At 41.9% G+C, this 17,805-nt stretch overlaps 3 protein-coding genes and 1 non-coding gene across 4 annotated transcripts; 1 reads left to right on the forward strand and 3 right to left on the reverse strand.

The window, feature by feature from the left end:
- Positions 1 to 8,456: 8,456 nt before the first annotated feature.
- LOC141662741 (small nucleolar RNA R71) lies at positions 8,457 to 8,563 on the forward strand. The gene has a single exon (XR_012550837.1). It is a non-coding gene; the product is annotated as a small nucleolar RNA R71 (small nucleolar RNA).
- A 2,108-nt stretch (positions 8,564 to 10,671) lies between these two features.
- On the reverse strand, positions 10,672 to 11,190 carry LOC141660119 (uncharacterized). Its single transcript, XM_074467083.1, has one exon. The coding sequence runs from the start codon at positions 11,188 to 11,190 to the stop codon at positions 10,672 to 10,674; it is 519 nt and encodes a 172-aa protein (XP_074323184.1).
- Positions 11,191 to 11,409: 219 nt separating this feature from the next.
- LOC141660120 (uncharacterized) lies at positions 11,410 to 11,946 on the reverse strand. Its single transcript, XM_074467084.1, has one exon. It carries the CDS (start codon positions 11,944 to 11,946, stop codon positions 11,410 to 11,412), a length of 537 nt encoding a protein of 178 aa, XP_074323185.1.
- Positions 11,947 to 13,634: 1,688 nt separating this feature from the next.
- Positions 13,635 to 14,132, reverse strand: LOC141660121 (uncharacterized). The gene has a single exon (XM_074467085.1). It carries the CDS (start codon positions 14,130 to 14,132, stop codon positions 13,635 to 13,637), a length of 498 nt encoding a protein of 165 aa, XP_074323186.1.
- Between the last annotated feature and the right edge of the window lie 3,673 nt (positions 14,133 to 17,805).

Consider the following 17,805-nt stretch of genomic DNA (forward strand, 5'->3'; position numbering starts at 1 on the left):
AGAGTTACCCACTAATCATGCACATCATGCATGAACCTATGCTAGCATGGAAAGTTCTAAATCTCAAGATCCACCGTCGCTTCACAAGAGATTAACATCCTATCTTATATATTCGCGACGCACATAAGACGATTATGCACAACCAATACTAGATATCATACAATCATCACACACTAAAGTATTAAACAACTAACTAAAGAATTCCATAATAAATCCGTTACGACCCCATGATCACGATTAGCCCATAATAGCACTTATCGTCATCATGGGTTCATATGAAATCATGATAAACAAACACAAGAAAATAATAACTAAACTAAATATTATTAAATCAGAGTACGTCACAAGAGTAAATAGGTTCAAAGTAAGAAAACTAGCATCCAACGTTACAACGAAATAAGAATCACAAGAAAATATGCTTCCTCTTCGTTGCTGTGTGCTAAAACGGTCTTCTTCCTTATCTCCTTCGCTCCTTGCTTAATACCACCATCCAACCTCCTGAAAACGTCTCCAAATCTACTTATATACTAGTCCCATAAAACTCAGATTACATAGAAGTTGGAAGCCAAACAGAAGTAGAAGTCTAAAAATAATTATTTAATTTCCCGACCCTGCGCGGCCGCTCAGCATAGCTGAGCGGGCGCTCAGCTTTCTGCGCGGCCGCTTAGCATAGCTAAGCAGGCGCTCAGGACCCTATTGGATTTTTCCTGAGTTTGCTCCGTTTCTTCGCCGTAATCTGCCCCCTTCTTTCCTCTCGCAATGGCGAACACATGCCAAGGCTTATTCTTGATGATTACTCCTCCGAAATGCAACTAATACCCTGAAATGCATAAACACTAGAAAAACGCATCAAATACACAAAATACTTGATTTCAAGGCACCAATTTAAGCCATTTTAAGATGTTCTAAGTGGTATAAAATGCCACTTATCACACCCCCAAACTTAAATCGATGTTTGTCCTCAAGCGTCACAGACTCAAAAACAAATAAAAAACATGCATGAATGCAATCTATATGAAAATGCAGCGATCCCCCTTACTTTGAACAAACCAACCATATTGCAACATCTCAACAAATGCAGTTAGGCGACTAAAGATCAATAAACTCATGCAAACGAACATACAGCCAGAAACGTGGTGTGTGCAGATGCTTAACAGATATGCTTCAGAACTAGACCAGTTATTATGACTCAACTATTATCAAGGCAATCACATGATTATACAAAGAATAAAAATTCTAGGCACAAAGTGACATAACACTACAAGAATTTTGGAGCTTATTACGGAATCATGCTTTTTATTCACGACAACAATGCTTATTTGACCGTGCAATGAGTGAGGTCCACAAAAGACTTATACAATGGTATCCATGTAACAAGCGTTAGGTTAGCGGATCCCAGACTCTAAAAGCCTTAGGTCACTAGGCACAAAGTCCCCTAAGAACTTAATAACTCGAATACCAAAGAGCCCACTCGTGATCAATTATGCACAAACACAAAAAAAAAATTTCTTTTTTTTTCTTTTTTTTTCTTAATTTCTGAGCAAGTGTGTTTCGCTCCATCTTGCTCAACCCTAGACTACTCGCATAACATGCGAGCCGGCTACTAGCCATTTGACGCCTAGCCACAACTAGCAACAAATTCCATTTTTACTCCATTTTTTTCTTTTTCATGCCTTTATCACTAAGAACCTATTATCGAATTCTAAGAATAATAAATAGATTAACCTCGAAAACAATCAGATCATAACAACAATCTAGCCCTTAAGCATTCTCTAAGACTTAGTGAAAATACAAGTGCTTCTAACATGCATATCAACCTACACGACTCAATATCACTTTAATGTTATCACTACACTCGCATCAACATCACAATTCAGTCGATAAATCATCGCAAAAGGGATCATGGTATATGCATGAGCTACATGACATGATAAACAAATAAAGCTATAAATTAAAAAAAAAACTATATGGCAAAAATTATGCAACTATATGAACTAACTATCATGAATATGCAACTATATGACACACACAGAATATTCCTTAACTACCACCCCCAAACTTAAAATTTTCACTGTCCCCAGTGAAGGTAGTAGAAAGGAACACAGGGTATACCTACTCGGAGTCATCATCATCATCACCCTAAGTGGGTGGAGTATCAGGCGGCGGGTATGCAGAGTCCTCACTAAAAACTGGCCACTAGATATCAGCTCCAAGGCCCCGAAAAGCAGTCCCTAACGCAAGGGTAAGCTCCTGAGCAAACCTTCTCTGCGTCTCGTACATGGCATCCATCCGCCGTGAAAGCCTCCTATACTGGGTATCAGCCATTCCAGCACCCTCCTGAGCTCTCGAAGAACCAGCCTCATCACGCCTAGGCCTAGCCATAGTAGCACCACGTGCTGGATGCCCTCCTGGAAGACGATAACCCAGCCCATGCTCCTCGGGCTCACCACCGGTCCACTCTTGCATCCCATTCAGAGTCCCAGAATCAATCGGAACGGCCGACAACTGCAACTGCTCATGAGCCGGCCAGTTCACTCCCACTGCTCGGCAAAGCTTCGTGACCGTGGATGCATAAGGGATGTTCATATGCTTAGCTCCCCTCAAAAACTTCAGAATTCCTTGGTAGATAAACTCACCAAGGTCCATATAGTACTCCTCATAAAGAATTCCCCACAACAACTGTGCTCTCTCAACTGTGACCTCGTGTGCATGCGACGAAGGAAAAATATTAGCACAAATAAATGCGTTCCATGCACGGGCATACCTTTTCATAGCGATCGCTGGGAAGTGACGATACTCATTAGTGCCGGTCTTGAAGGTCCAAACCGTGCCCGGCCTACAGAGAGTAGCACAAATCAAATCCAAGTCGAAATCCTCAGCAGTCTTCTCATTCCAGTTCTCCTCCTCGGGCTTCCTCACTCGTTGCCCAATCACACGGCGAATCACTGCTGGGTGATAATCAACCGTCAGCCCTCGGACCACAGAAAACCATTCTTCTCGGCCTTCGCGTTCGCATAGAACCCGCGAACCACGCTCATCGGTACTGCTTCGGGCGACTCACAAAAAGCTATCCACCCCTTCTCTGCAATCATGGGTAGCAACTCACCATCCCTCCCCGATGGTAAAAACCCTCTCTCCTTCAGAATCGGCTTCCCCAAAAGCCTCGTGTACTCCTCCTCCGCAGCTCTGTCATTCAACCGAGGCCTTGCAGCAGTACCCCTCGATGAATCAGTAGTAGGGACTGTGCTGCTGCTATCAATAGTTCGTGCTCTCTTGGGTGCCATTGAATCTTGAATAAAAGTGTTTAAGAACTGAGTTTTTGTGTTTGGGAGAGAGTTTGAGTGTAGAAGTTTGTGGGGGATATGTAGGATAGGTGTATGTATATATAGGATGTGAATTAGGTTAAAACTAGATTATGAGTGGGGTTGAGGGATAAAATAATGGGGTAGTAGGAACAAATCATGGGTTTATGGGCTAAAATTGGTTTTTTTTATTTTTCTGATTTTTTTGATTTTTTTTTCTGAACTTAAAAATTCCGCTCAGCTTTGCTGAGCGACCGCTCAGGGGGTCACTGGAAAAAAAAATTCAGTCCCGTTTTTCTGATTTTTTGTGTTTTTGAATAGGTTATTAACTTCTAAGGGTTCCTGTAACAACAAATCATGGGTTGCCTCCCACGCAGCGCTTCTTTTTCGTCATTAGCTTGACGTTGCGTACCTTTCTCAAGTAGTCAATAAAATGGCACTAACCACTTCTCGGTTTGCCATGTCCCTATAGTAGTGCTTCAACCGCTGACCATTAACCTTGAATGCTTGGTCCGGATCATTCTCAAAAATTTCCACCGTTCCATGTGAAAACACAGTTTTGACAATAAAAGGTCCAGACCACCTTGATTTCAACTTCCCTGGAAAAAGTCGGAGACGAGAGTTGAATAAGAGAACTTGTTGCCCCGGCACGAATAACTTAGGATGTAGCTTCCTATCGTGCCACCTCTTCACCTTTTCCTTGTACATTTTGTTATTCTCGTACGCTTGAAGTCAGGAATTCATCAAGTTCATTAAGCTGAAGCATTCTTTTCTTACCAGCTGCATCTAAATCCAGGTTCAACTTTTTCAACGCCCAGTAGGCCTTATGCTCAAGCTCCGTAGGTAAATGACATCCCTTACCGTACACCAACTGAAACGGGGACATACCAAGTGGAGTTTTGTATGCTGTTCTGTAAGCCCAAACAGCTTCATCGAGCTTTAAGGACCAATCCTTCCATGACGGACAAACAACCTTCTCTAGAATGCGCTTGATCTCTCTGTTAGACACTTCCGCTTGACCATTTGTTTGCGGATGATAGGCAGTAGCAACTTAATGATTCACATTATAACGCTGCATCATAGAAGTGAACTTACGGTTGCAGAAATGCGACCCTTCATCACTTATGATTACCCGAGGTGTTCCAAACCTTGTGAAAATCTGCTTATGAAGAAAATTCAACACTGTATTTGCATCATTTGTCGGTAAAGCTTTGACTTCTACCCATTTTGAGACATAATCGACTGCCAGTAAGATGTACTGATTATTGCAGGATGAGACAAAAGGCCCCATGAAATCGATTCCCCAAACATCAAAGACCTCGACTTCAAGCATCACATTTAACGGCATCTCATCCTTTCTCGTCAAATTTCCCACTCTTTGGCAACGATCACACCTTAAAACAAACTGATGAGCATCCTTAAACAAAGTAGGCCAGAAAAAACCTGCTTGCAGAATACGAGCTGCCGTCTTCTCACCGCCATAGTGTCCACTATAAACCGTGGAGTGGCAGTCTCGTAATATCCCCTCCGTCTCACAGAACGAGATACATCTCCTGATGATCTGGTCAGCTCCCTGTCTAAACAAATATGGTTCATCCCACATATACCACTTCACCTCATGCAGAAACTTCTTCTTTTGAGCTGAGGTCAAATTAGGAGGCATTATATTGCTGACAAGATAGTTTACAATATCTGCAAACCATGGCTCTTCCTCCTGAACTGCGAACAACTGCTCATCCGGAAAAGATTCTTTGATTAATGTCCTATCTTGTGAAGTAGACTCGGGATTCTCCAACCTAGAGAGATGGTCAGCTACTTGATTCTCAGTACCTTTTCGATCCTTGATCTCTAACTTAAATTCCTGAAGTAAGAGCACCAAATGAATGAGTCTCGGCTTCGAATCCTTCTTGGAAACCAAATAGCGAATGGCCGCATGATCAGTGAATACTGTTACTTTAGTCCCAAGCAGATAAGATCGAAATTTCTCGAAACCAAAGACTATAGCCAAGAGCTCCTTCTCCGTAGTGGTGTAGTTCATTTGGGCCCCATTTAAGGTCTTACTCGCATAGTAGACCACATGAAAGAGATTATTCTTGCGTTGCCCCAGAACTGCACCTACCGTATAATCACTCACATCACACATCATCTCCAACGGCTCTGTCCAATCTGGTGCTGTAATAACTGGTGCAATGATCAAACTCTTCTTGAGAGTCTCGAATGCCGCCAAACATTCATCATCAAATTTGAAAGGCACATCTTTCTCAAGCAAATTGCACAACGGCTTAGATATCTTCGAAAAGTCCTTGATGAATCGCTGATAAAAACCCGCATGACCAAGAAAACTACGGATTCCCTTCACAGACATAGGTGGTGGAAGATTTTCAATGACTCCTACCTTGGCCTTGTCCACCTCCAGACCCTTGCTAGAGACCTTATGCCCAAGAATAATGCCTTCACGCACCATAAAATGACATTTCTCCCAATTGAGCACCAAATTAGTTTTCACGCACCTTTTGAGTACGGCACGAAGATTATTCAAACATTCATCATACGAATGTCCAAAGACAGAGAAGTCGTCCATGAACACCTTGACATTATTTCCAATCATGTCAGAGAATATAGCCATCATACATCTCTGAAAAGTGGCCGGGGCGCCACATAACCCAAACGAAACTCTGCGAAAAGCAAACGTGCCAAATGGACAAGTGAAAGTAGCCTTTTCCTGATCCTCTGGTGCAATACAAATCTGATTATACCCTAAATAACCATCCAGAAGATAATAATACTCATGACCAGCCAACCTGTCAAGCATCTGATCAATGAAAGGAAGAGGGAAATGATCCTTCCTCGTGGCTTTGTTCAACTTTCGATAATCCATGCATACTCTCCATCCTGTAACTGTCCGAGTGGGGATGAGCTCATTCTTCTCATTTGCTACCACAGTGATACCTCCTTTCTTAGGCACACATTATACGGGGCTCACCCAAGAACTTTCAGAAATAGGATAAATGATGCCTGCATCTAGCCATTTCAGAATTTCTTTCTTCACCACCTCCTTCATGATAGGATTAAGTCTACGCTGCTGTTCAACAGTCGGCTTACTACCTTCCTTTAGCAGAATTTTATGCATATAATATGAAGGGCTGATCCCCTTGATGTCTGCTATGGTCCATCCAATAACTGATTTGAATTCTCTCAAAATCCTTTAGAGCTTGTCTTCCTCACTACCTGAAAGGTCAGATGCAATAATAACAGGTAAAGTAGATGCATCACCTAAAAAAGCATACCTCAAGTGTTCAGGTAATGGCTTGAGCTCCAAGGTAGGTGCTTCCTCAATTGATGGTTTGAGCTTTCCTTCAGCATTCTTGAGGTCAGAAGCACCAAGAGATTCAAACGGCATGTCCAGCTTTTGCTTCCAGGGAGAAGTATTCAGATATTGTAATTGCTCGTTGCCATCTTCATCATCACTGTCAAAATCCCCCACTAAGGCATTTTCCAATGCATCAGACATTAGCATGCGATCGAGTTCTGAAGTAACCGCAGAATCAATCACATCCACTTTTAAGCACTCCTCATCTTCTGTAGGAAATTTTATTGCCTTGAACACGTTGAAGGTCACATCCTGATCTTGTACCCGCATAGTAAGTTCACCTTTCTGCACATCTATTAAGGTACGGCCAGTAGCCAAGAAAGGTCTTCCCAAGATTATGGGAATCTTCTTATCTTCCTCAAAATCCAGAATAACAAAATCTGTAGGAAAGAAGAGCTTATCCACCTTGACTAGCACATCCTCCACTATGCCCCCTGGGTAAGTAATAGAACGATCAGCCAATGGTAGAGACATGTATGTGGGTTTTGGATCAGGAAAATCCAACTTTTTAAAGATCGACAACGGCATCAGATTGATGCTTGCTCCCAAATCACAAAGGCACTTGTCAAAAGTCAACTTGCCAATGGTGCAAGGAATGGTGAAGCTACCTGGATCTTTAAGCTTTGGAGGTAACTTTTGCTGCAGAACAGCGCTGCATTCTTCCGTGAGAACAACGGTCTCAAGGTCATCCAGTTTCACCTTCCTTGAAAGAATACTCTTCATAAACATCGCATAACTAGGCATTTGCTCCAGAGCCTCAACGAAAGGTATATTGATGTGAAGTTTCTTGAACACCTCCAGAAACTTACCGAACTGTCTATCCAGCTTTTGTTGCTGCAATCTCTTAGGAAAAGGTGGTGGAGGATAGAGCCGTTTCTCCCCTGTATAACCCTCAGGCAGAGTGTGTTCAACAGTAGTCTTCCTTGGTTCTGCCGCTTTCTCCTTTTGCTTAGCGTCTTCATCTCTAATTTCAACTTCTCCTTCTTTTGGCTTTTCAGCATCAGCAACTTTCCCAGACCTTAAGGTAATAGCCTTGACTTGCTCTTTAGCTTCCTTCCTGCCTGGTACTTCCGTGTCACTAGGGAGTGTTCCAGGTTGACGATTGAGCACTGCATTGGCTATTTGACCGATTTGATTTTCCAAGGTCTTGATAGAAACCGCCTAACTCTTGCATAACAGCTTAAGTTCCTCAAAATCAGCACTAGTAGGTGCAGCTGCACTTCCCTGTTGAGGGTATGATTGCCTTTGAACATACTGTTGTGGTTGCTGGAATCCAGGTGGATTAAACTGTTTACTCACACCTTGCTGATATGGTGGCTGAATAGCATTCTGATTATTACCCTGGCTGAAATTTGGATGATTTCTATTATTAGGATGATAAGTAGCTGGCACAGGCTGCTGTTGTCAGCTGATAATTATTCATATACTGAACAGATTCATTGACAAGAGAACACTGATCCGTAGCATGAGAACCTGCACAAAGCTCACAAACCATAGCTATTTGATTAACTCCATATGTAGCTAGAGAATCAACCTTCATCGACAGCGCTTGGAGCTGCGCTGCAATAGCGGTGGCTGCATCGACTTCCAGAATACCTGCTACCTTCCCAGGCATCATCCTCTGAGTTGGGTTTTGATGCTCATTTGCAGCCATAGTCTCGATAAGATTATAAGCCTCAGTATAGCTTTTAGCCCATAAGGCGCCTCCAGCTGCTGCATCGAGCATGGGCCTAGATTGGGCCCCCAAACCATTATAGAAACCAGTGATCACCATCCAATCGGGCATTCCATGATGTGGACACTTCCTCAACATTTCCTTGTAGCGTTCCCAAGCTTCGCACATAGATTCTGAAGGTTGCTGCGCAAACTGAGTAAGAGCACTCCTCATAGCAACAATCTTTGCCATCGGATAAAACTTCACCAGAAACTTTTGCGCAAGATCTTGCCAAGTAGTGATGGACCCAGCTGGTTCAGAATGTAACCAGTCCTTAGCCTTGTCCCTCAGTGAGAATGGGAAAAGCCTCAGCTTGATAGCCTCATCAGTCACGCCATTATACTTAAAAGTGCTGCAGATCTCGATAAAATTCATTATGTGCATGTTGGGGTCTTCAGTTGCAGCTCCTCCAAAAGAAACAGAATTCTGCACCATCTGAATAGTGCCCGGCTTGATTTCAAAGGTGTTAGCTTGAATAGCCGGATGAAGAATGCTTGACTGAATGTCATCAATTTTTGGCCGAGAAAAGTCCATAAGAGCTGGATCAGCCTGAACAATACGATCACCCATGATTACTGGTTCTTTCTGCTCAGTTCCTGAATCCGAATCTTCAAAATCTATCTTCTCCGGAATATCAAGAACTTCGTCTGTCTCCTCAGCTGTATCTAAAGTCCTCTTGTGAGTACGAGAACGAGTTTGCATAAACGCTCGCTTAAGTACCTGAAACACAACCAGAAACAATAGGTAATAACTACGTCCTAATCACTGAGTCCTAATGACCAATGATGGTAAGTACATAAACTAAACAAATACGCCGAGTCCTCGGCAGCGGTGCCAAAAACTTGTTAAGGCGAAAACACGCGGTAATATTCACGCAAGTATACGCGTTCGCAAGTAATATAGAATACTTTCTAGTTCGTTCCCACAGAGACTCAGACTAATTATTGTTTAATTAAACTCACGCACCAACGTATGATTACTTCTCAATGTTAAGACACTAACACTTAGAATTGTTGACTAAATATTAACTACAATTAATTACTTAGTTTATCACTTAAATAACACTTCAATTAACAATATTAAAACACTCATGAGATCACAACTTCATTACTACTTCCTTCAATAGTTATTGTTATTACCTTTAGCATGTGACAGTGATGATATTAATCGAATAACACGAAACTGATAAAGCCAACTTTCATTGTACTAATACCATTCTACCAAGCATCCATAATTAAGATAGAAGTTGAATAGTCATAAATTATGTTGAGTTCCTATATGTCTACAGAAATTGACAACACAACGATTTAAGCACAAGTTATTCCTTTTGATTACACAGGGCAAATAAAACTGTTAGAGTTACCCACTAATCATGCACATCATACATGAACCTATGCTAGCATGGCAAGTTCTAAATCTCAAGATCCACCGTCGCTTTACAAGAGATTAACACCCTATCTTATATATTCGCGATGCACATAAGACGAATATGCACAACCAATACTAGATATCATACAATCATCACACACTAAAGTATTAAACAATTAACTAAAGAATTCCATAATAAATCCGTTGTGACCCCATGATCACGATTAGCCCATAATAGCACTTATCGTCATCATGGGTTCATATGAAATCATGATAAACAAACACAAGAAAATAATAACTAAACTAAATATTATTAAATCAGAGTACGTCACAAGAGTAAATAGGTTCAAAGTAAGAAAACTAGCATCCAACGTTACAACGAAATAAGAATCACAAGAAAATATGCTTCCTCTTCGTTGCTGTGTGCTAAAACAGTCTTCTTCCTTATCTCCTTCGCTCCTTGCTTAATACCACCATCCAACCTCGTGAAAACGTCTCCAAATCTACTTATATACTAGTCCCATAAAACTCAGATTACATAGAAGTTGGAAGCCAAACAGAAGTAGAAGTCTAAAAATAATTATTTAATTTTCCCGACCCTGCGCGGCCGCTCAGCATAGCTGAGCGGGCGCTCAGCTTTCTGCGCAGCTGCTCAGCATAGCTGAGCGGGCGCTCAGGACCCTACTGGATTTTTCCTGAGTTTTCTCCATTTCTTAGCCGTAATCTGCCCCCTTCTTTCCTCTCGCAATGGCGAACACATGCCAAGACTTATTCTTGATGATTACTCCTCCGAAATGCAACTAATACCCTGAAATGCATAAACACTAGAAAAACGCATCAAATACACAAAATACTTGATTTCAAGGCACCAATTTAAGCCATTTTAAGATGTTCTAAGTGGTATAAAATGCCACTTATCAACAAGCCCGGACAAAATTGAAGGCATCTTCTCTCATAATTGGCCAGTAGTATCCTTGTCTGGGTACTTTTAATGCCAAGGAACCACCCCCCGAGTGATTGCCACAAATCCCTTCATGCACCTCTCTGAGAATATAATTTCCCTCTTCCATATCCACACAACATAACAGGGGCTGGTTAAATCCTCTCTTGTATAATACTCCGTCATATTCGACATACTTTGCAGCCTGGTACCGAAGGTGTCGAGCCTGTAGTTTGTCTTCTGGTACAACTCCTGTCTGGATATAGTTATGAATGGGGGTCATCCAGCTTTCTCGTGGGACTTCTTGCATCTGAAACACCCATACCTCCGGAATACTTGGGATTTCCTGGATTCCCAAAGGGATTTGTTCAAGTTGGACGCTGTCCATCTCTGACCCCATCTTGGCCAAAGCATCCGCATTACTATTTTCTTCTCGCAGGACACTTTCTAGCCTGGTACTTAAATTTTTTTTCAATAGGCGTTGTGCACATCTCATATATAACTACGTCCGAGGTCCCCGGGCCTGGAAACCTACGTTGACCTGGTTCACAACTAATTCGGAATCGCTCCGGACTATCAGATTCATGGCCCCCACCTCCAGAGCTAGTTTCAGACTATTGATCAAAGCTTCATACTCAGCATCATTTTTAGTAGTATAGAACTTGAAATGGATAGCATTCATCAAACAGTGCCCTTCTGGAGTGACCAAGACAATTCAGGCACCTGATCCATTGTTGTTCACGGCCCCATCGACATGTAATATCCACCAAGGGTGTGGTAGTTCCTGCCTCTTTTCATCATGAGAACTTCCTTGCGAGGTAGGTTCCGCCAACACTATGGCCTTGTCATCAACTTCTGCATCGAACTCAAGTATAAAATCAGCCAGCGCTTGTCCCTTAATTGCAGTGCGCGGACAATACTCCAAATCAAATTGTCCTAGCTCTACTGCCCATTTTAACATTCTCCCTGACGATTCAGCTTTATGTAGAATATGCCGAAGTGGATAAGCGGTGCGAAAATCTATTCGGTGAGCCTGAAAGTATGGTCTTAACTTTCGTACCGCAAGAATGAGAGCGTACACCAGTTTTTCCATGTTGGTATACCTGGTTTCCGTATATAACAACCTTTTGCTCACATAGTATATGGGCCACTGGTGGCTTGCTTCTTCCTTTACCAACACCGCGCTGACGGAGTACTCAGACACCGCCAAGTAAAGAATCAATGTTTCTCCGTCTTCTGGCTTGGCCAACATCGGAGGATTTCCCAACTGCTCTTTGATTTTCAGAAAAGCCTCTTCATACTCAGGGGTCCACAGAAAATCCTTCCCCCTTCCTTTGATTGCCTTGAAGAATTCTTTGCACCTATCTGATGATTTGAGATAAATCGATTTAGGGCCGCAATCCTTCCTGTCAGGCTCTGTACTTGTTTGACGCTGGTGGGAGATTTCATGTCTAGCAAAGCTTTGATTTTCGCCGGGTTAGCCTCAATCCCCCGGTGGTTGATCATGAATCCCAAGAATTTCCCTGACTCCACACCGAACACACACTTCTGCGGGTTTAGCTTCATCTTATATTGTCTCAGAATATGGAACATTTCACCTAAGTCGGCGATGTGGTCTTCTGCCCTTTTAGGCTTTACGAGCATATCATCCACATATACTTCCATCGTCTTCCCAATCTGCTTCTTGAACATTTTGTTTACCAATCTTTGATAAGTGGCACCGGCGTTGATCAGACCAAATGGCATTCCGATATAGAAATAGAGCCCTCTATCGGTAATAAAAGAGGTGTGCTCCTGGTCAGGCTCATACATAAGAATTTGGTTATACCCGGAGTATGCGTCCATGAAGCTGAGCAAGGCATGTCCTGCCGTGGCGTCGACCAACTGATTGATTATTGGTAGGGGAAAACTATCTTTCGGGCACGCCTTATTCAGATCGGTGAAGTCCATGCATGTTCTCCATTTACCGTTGGGCTTTTTTACCAACACCGGGTTTGCTAGCCACTCTGGGTAGAAGGATTCTCGAATTAGTCCGACGTCCAGGAGTCTCTCTACTTCCTTTGCTAGGGCTATAGCTCTCTCTCCTCTTACGGCCCTGTGTTTTTGTCGAACCCCTTTATGCTTAGGGTTGATATTCAATCGGTGGCACATTACCTCTGGATCAATTCCTACCATATCAGAATGGCTCCATGCAAATACATCAAGGTTCGCCAAGAGAAATATTGAAAGACCCTCCTTCAACCTTGGTGCCAACAGAGATCCTATTCTCAAAACTTTACTCGGATCTTTTTCATCGACAGGGATTGCAATTGTATCTTCTGCTGGCCCCATCTTCTCCGTCAGCATTGGTATCCGGGGATCTAGGTCAGGCGAATCATGGATTTCATTGTCTTGCGGAGAAGGCGCATCCCCTTTAGGAGGAGCGTCGACTCCTTTAGAAGGCGCGCCCTGCATAGCAGGGGCATCAACTTCCTTGGTATGTTTTGCGGGTAAGGGCGCTCCTTCAGGGAGAAGGGCATCTACCTCACACTCGTCCTGTTCGAGGCTTTGCAAGACATCGAATCTTCCTTCTAACCGTTCCCCATTGAAATCTGTTTGGACTATGGTGTCCGATACCTCCTCTTCTTCCAACATCTCAATTCTGATTGTGTCTTCCAAGTACAACGTTGTTGGGGGCAGCCCGAAGGGATGCTCATCTTCTTGCTCAACATAATAGTGGACTCGGATTTCTTCGATTGGTTGCTCAATGCTCTTTTCTTGATCTTCGTCCGAAGTATCTTCAGCGTGGGAGTCTTTTCTAAAGCCTCTCATAGATTTCCTGTAGCACTCCCGAGAGTCATAATGAGAACCCTTTATACTTCCCACCCCATTTGGCGTTGGAAATTTGATGGTTAGGTGGTGGATTAAAGTGATAACCCTCATCTCCCGCAGAAAAGGTCGTCACAGCAACACGTTGTGGGACGATTCTTGATTCAGGACCTTAAACTCGAGCATCTTTGTTACCGACAACGGGCTTTCCCCCAAAGTACATGGCAGCCGAACCGATCCCATGACTCTAACTCCTACGCCAGAAAAACCATAGACCCACGAGTCTTCCCCCGACATATCCCGATCAGGTAGTCCCATCTTATTGAAAGTGCTGTAGTAGAGGATATTTGTCGAGCTTCCATTATCCACGAAGGCTCTATGGACATTTTGGGTTCCAGTCTGGATGGAAATAACCAGCACATCATTGTGGGGATGATGTACCCATCGGGCATCTGCTTCTCTGAAGGTGATATCCATGGACTCGCCCTTAAATACTTTGGGCGGTCGATTTTTCACCCTATGAATGTCTATGAGAGGCCTGAACTGGGCTTCCCTAGCGTATCTTGCCAAGGCTCGGTTCCTGCATTCCATCCCAGGATCTCCCCCGTAGATTGTTCGGATACCTGCCATCCCTGACAAATTTATTTACCTCCAGGGTATCATTGTTCGACCCACGCGGGGCTCGCCTTTCTTCTTCCTTTGCTCTGTCATCCTTGTGCTTCCTTATTTCCTTGACTACCCATTCACCAAGGTATCCTTCCTTGATAAGCGCTTCGATTTCATCTTTTAAATGTCGACACTAATGCGTGTTATGTCTAGATGATTCATGGTATTCGCAATACTTTTTCTTGTCTTTGCTTTGCCATGATGATAAGGCTTCAGGTTTTCTAAACAACCCTCTATTTTTATTTACTTCAAAGATATGCTCGATAGATGCGACCAAGGGCGTGTACCAGCTTGTTCTGTAGTCATAGTTTGAGGGAGGACTCCATCCCCTCCTCATGCTCGCGATATTCACCCGGTATGGGCTTCGACTGCTCCTTCTGTACCTTGGGCTTGGAGACCTATCCCCCTTCCTTGCTTTGCTTCTCTGACTTGACTGTGAAGTCGGTTGCACCTCTGCCAGAGATTGTTCTATAGCTTTAAACGATTCTGCCAAAGCAAAGACATCAGCTAGAGTAGCCGGGTCTTTCCCTTGTAAGTGCTTCCAAAAGTCCGAGCCAACCCTTAATCCTGCGATCAAGAAGCTTTTCAGGGCTTCGTCTGATGCTCCCCTCACGCTGGTAGATTCAGCGTTGAACCTTTTGAAGTACGATGTCAAGCTTTCATTTTCCCTTTGCCTAACATTGGCAAGAGTTGTGATAGAGGGCGCGTATCTCACCGCGGCTTGGAACTTGGTTAAGAACAGAGTTTTCATCTAATCCCATGAGGTGATCACTCCTGGCCCGAGCTTTTGAAACCACTACTGGGCACTTTTTCTAAAGGTTGCTCCCAAGAGACGACATCGAGCCAAGTCCGGGACTTGGTACACATCCATCTCTATATTAAAACGACCCAGGAATTCCACCGGATCTGAGTTTCCGTGGAAACGGAGGTCGTTAGTAGTGTTGCGATACTCGGCCAGCAACTGTGCCTCTCTTACCGCCACCGAGAATGGGGAAGGGATTTCAGCTGTGGCCGTCACTCTGCCTTCCAGGTGGTTAAGTAGCCTTTTTAGATATCCCACATTGAAAGTTCCCACGCCTGCAATGGTCTGCATTTGAGGCTGCGGACCTTGGGATTGTAATGGAGGTACCTCCACTTGATTCCCCCCGGGAGGGGCTTGCTGCTGGTTCATGTTTTGGGCATCTTCGGGTATCATAATTACTTCGAGATTCCATCCTTGATTTATCCCTTGATTTTCTTCTTGACCCTGGCCGCGGCCTCGAGTCATACCGCGATCATAGTTTTCTACGTCTCTGTGATCATCATGTTCCGCATAGTCATAGCTGTCTCTCGGTTATTTCATCGGGAATCGAGGTGACCGCGGTAATTGTCGCGACGGTATCCCTCTAAGTATCTACCTCGGCCTCCACCTCTTCCCCTCCATTGAGGCCTTCTCCAACGATCGTTTCCATACCCACGCCCATATCGATCCAGCGATCTGCGGGGAGGAGCTCTCTCATGATCGCGGTGTCGCTCCCGATTTTCCTGGGAATTCAGGGGCACACGCGTTGGATCGCGGTGCCGCTCCCGATTTTCCTGGGAATTCAGGGGCACACGCGTTGTATCATGGGGCGTCACATTTCCACGATCAGCTTCTTTCTGCCATTCAAGTAACAACATTCTTAAATCATCATCGCCCAAGCGGATCCCCAAGCGATCTTTCAAAGCTGCGAAGCCCCGTTGCTGATTCTCCGTCATCGACTCTGCCTGTCGGCGTTCCTCGAGACTACGTCCAGACCAGTGCGGATGGTTGGCTCCTCGGTTATCCGCCCGCAGAATTTCCCGACCATCAGCATCTTCTTCCACTAGCTCGATGATTGGGGACGTGTCATTGGAATAGTCCAGGCACCAGCGGGGTTATCGGCACACGCCCTCCCTCGGTGCGGCCATGGGCGGCTGAGGCATCCCTATCAGTCATGGGTGCTTTTCCAGGTGCGTGAGTTGCACGGCTGAGGCAAAGATCCCTCCTGGCCTTGCGTCGCTCCACGGTACTCAACCTTGAATCGAAACCATTCAAAGCATCGCCCATGCGATACTGTTGTTCCAACAAGTCGGCGTTGCTGATGAGTACAGGCGGTTGTCCCCCAAATTGATGAAATAGAATAAGTTATTATTTTAATTAAAATACAAATTGATGTCCATCATAAAAATAATTTTTTATATCATAAAAAATACACTATTATATTACTCTCTATCTATTTCATTGATTTATATACTAATGAAATTGAAAAATATAATTTAGCGAGAAAATTAAGAAAATTAGATAAAGTGATGAAATCAATTAATATCTAATGTGAAATATGGGTGTAGTAAAAAAGTAATGGATGTAGTTAATTTTTATAAAATTTTACTACTTTTGATAACTTTTACAATATACAGGATTGCACGAAACATTTAAAAAAAGAAAACTTATCTATACTATATTATAATAGACGAAACATTAAAAGTTTGGTAGTTGGCCGGTCGGTACTTGTTGAAATTACTTAAATAGCCTTATTTAATTATTCTAATTCTTATTATTGGGCCGATCAATTCTAATTCTAATTGATCTTATTTAATTATTCTAATTCTAATTATTGGATCGATCAATTCTAATTCTAATTGATATTGGAATCAACCTCCTCTATTATTTTACCAAATTCAGTTCTATTTTATAGGAACTCTATATCTTTATAATTTATATTAAATCAACTTCTTCTATCAATTTAAATTTTAATTCTTATCGCATTCTATATTATTCTAATTTTTTACTTCAGGCTAAATTAAATTTAAGCAACTAAATATAATTATTAAGATTTAGTTGATATAATGTGACTCGGGTTAAGATAAAATAATAATACCATCAATCCTTCTAAAAATATTATATTAAAGAACTTGAATAAACAAGATAATATTTTTTATTTATTCAGGATAAAAAATACATTATACAATTGATTCAGATTAACACAAAACTAAAATAAAAATATAATTCCACCAACAAAAACAAAATCATATATTCTAATTATTTAGTCTAAATCAAAATTATCTTATTGATCTAGATTTAAAAAATAAATTAAATTAAACTAAAAATAATTAGTTTTATTTGGTCAGTGTAATGGGCATCGGGCTAAAATAAAACAATGTAAACCACTTATCCGAGATAAATCAAATTAATATTAATCTAAGTATAATTCGTATCTTATTTATGTGAACTAAAAAAATCAAATTTTAATTAAAACATAAATATTATTTTTTAAAAATACGCATAGAATTATCAATAAAAATATATCGCTCAATCGATAATATTATCTTTTTCAAATATCTTTTATAGAGTTATAGTTAATCGATTAAGTAATCACCATGCTAAAATAATATATTTTTAAGGTCCCAACATAATGAAGACATTATATTTTTACTCTCAATAAAATAATAATTTTGTTATAATAATATCCCCACTATCAATGCAATGATATCACTTTAAATAAGTTTAAATGTTTTAAAAAGTTATAAACATATACATCTACTAATATAATTATCATGAAGTTATATTATTTAAATTTTTAAATAAATAAAATTTAGAATTGAATTTAAAATATTGTTTAAAAAAATTACATAATAT

Source organism: Apium graveolens, chromosome 5 (genome assembly GCF_009905375.1).
Source record: "Apium graveolens cultivar Ventura chromosome 5, ASM990537v1, whole genome shotgun sequence".
NCBI classification, from domain to species: Eukaryota; Viridiplantae; Streptophyta; class Magnoliopsida; order Apiales; family Apiaceae; genus Apium; species Apium graveolens.

Bases quoted from the DNA above. Each gene is read 5' to 3' on its own strand.
- LOC141660121 (XM_074467085.1), bottom strand. From the start codon at position 14,132: ATGGCAGGTATCCGAACAATCTACGGGGGAGATCCTGGGATGGAATGC.
- LOC141660120 (XM_074467084.1), bottom strand. From the start codon at position 11,946: ATGTTGGCCAAGCCAGAAGACGGAGAAACATTGATTCTTTACTTGGCG.
- LOC141660119 (XM_074467083.1), bottom strand. From the start codon at position 11,190: ATGAGATGTGCACAACGCCTATTGAAAAAAAATTTAAGTACCAGGCTA.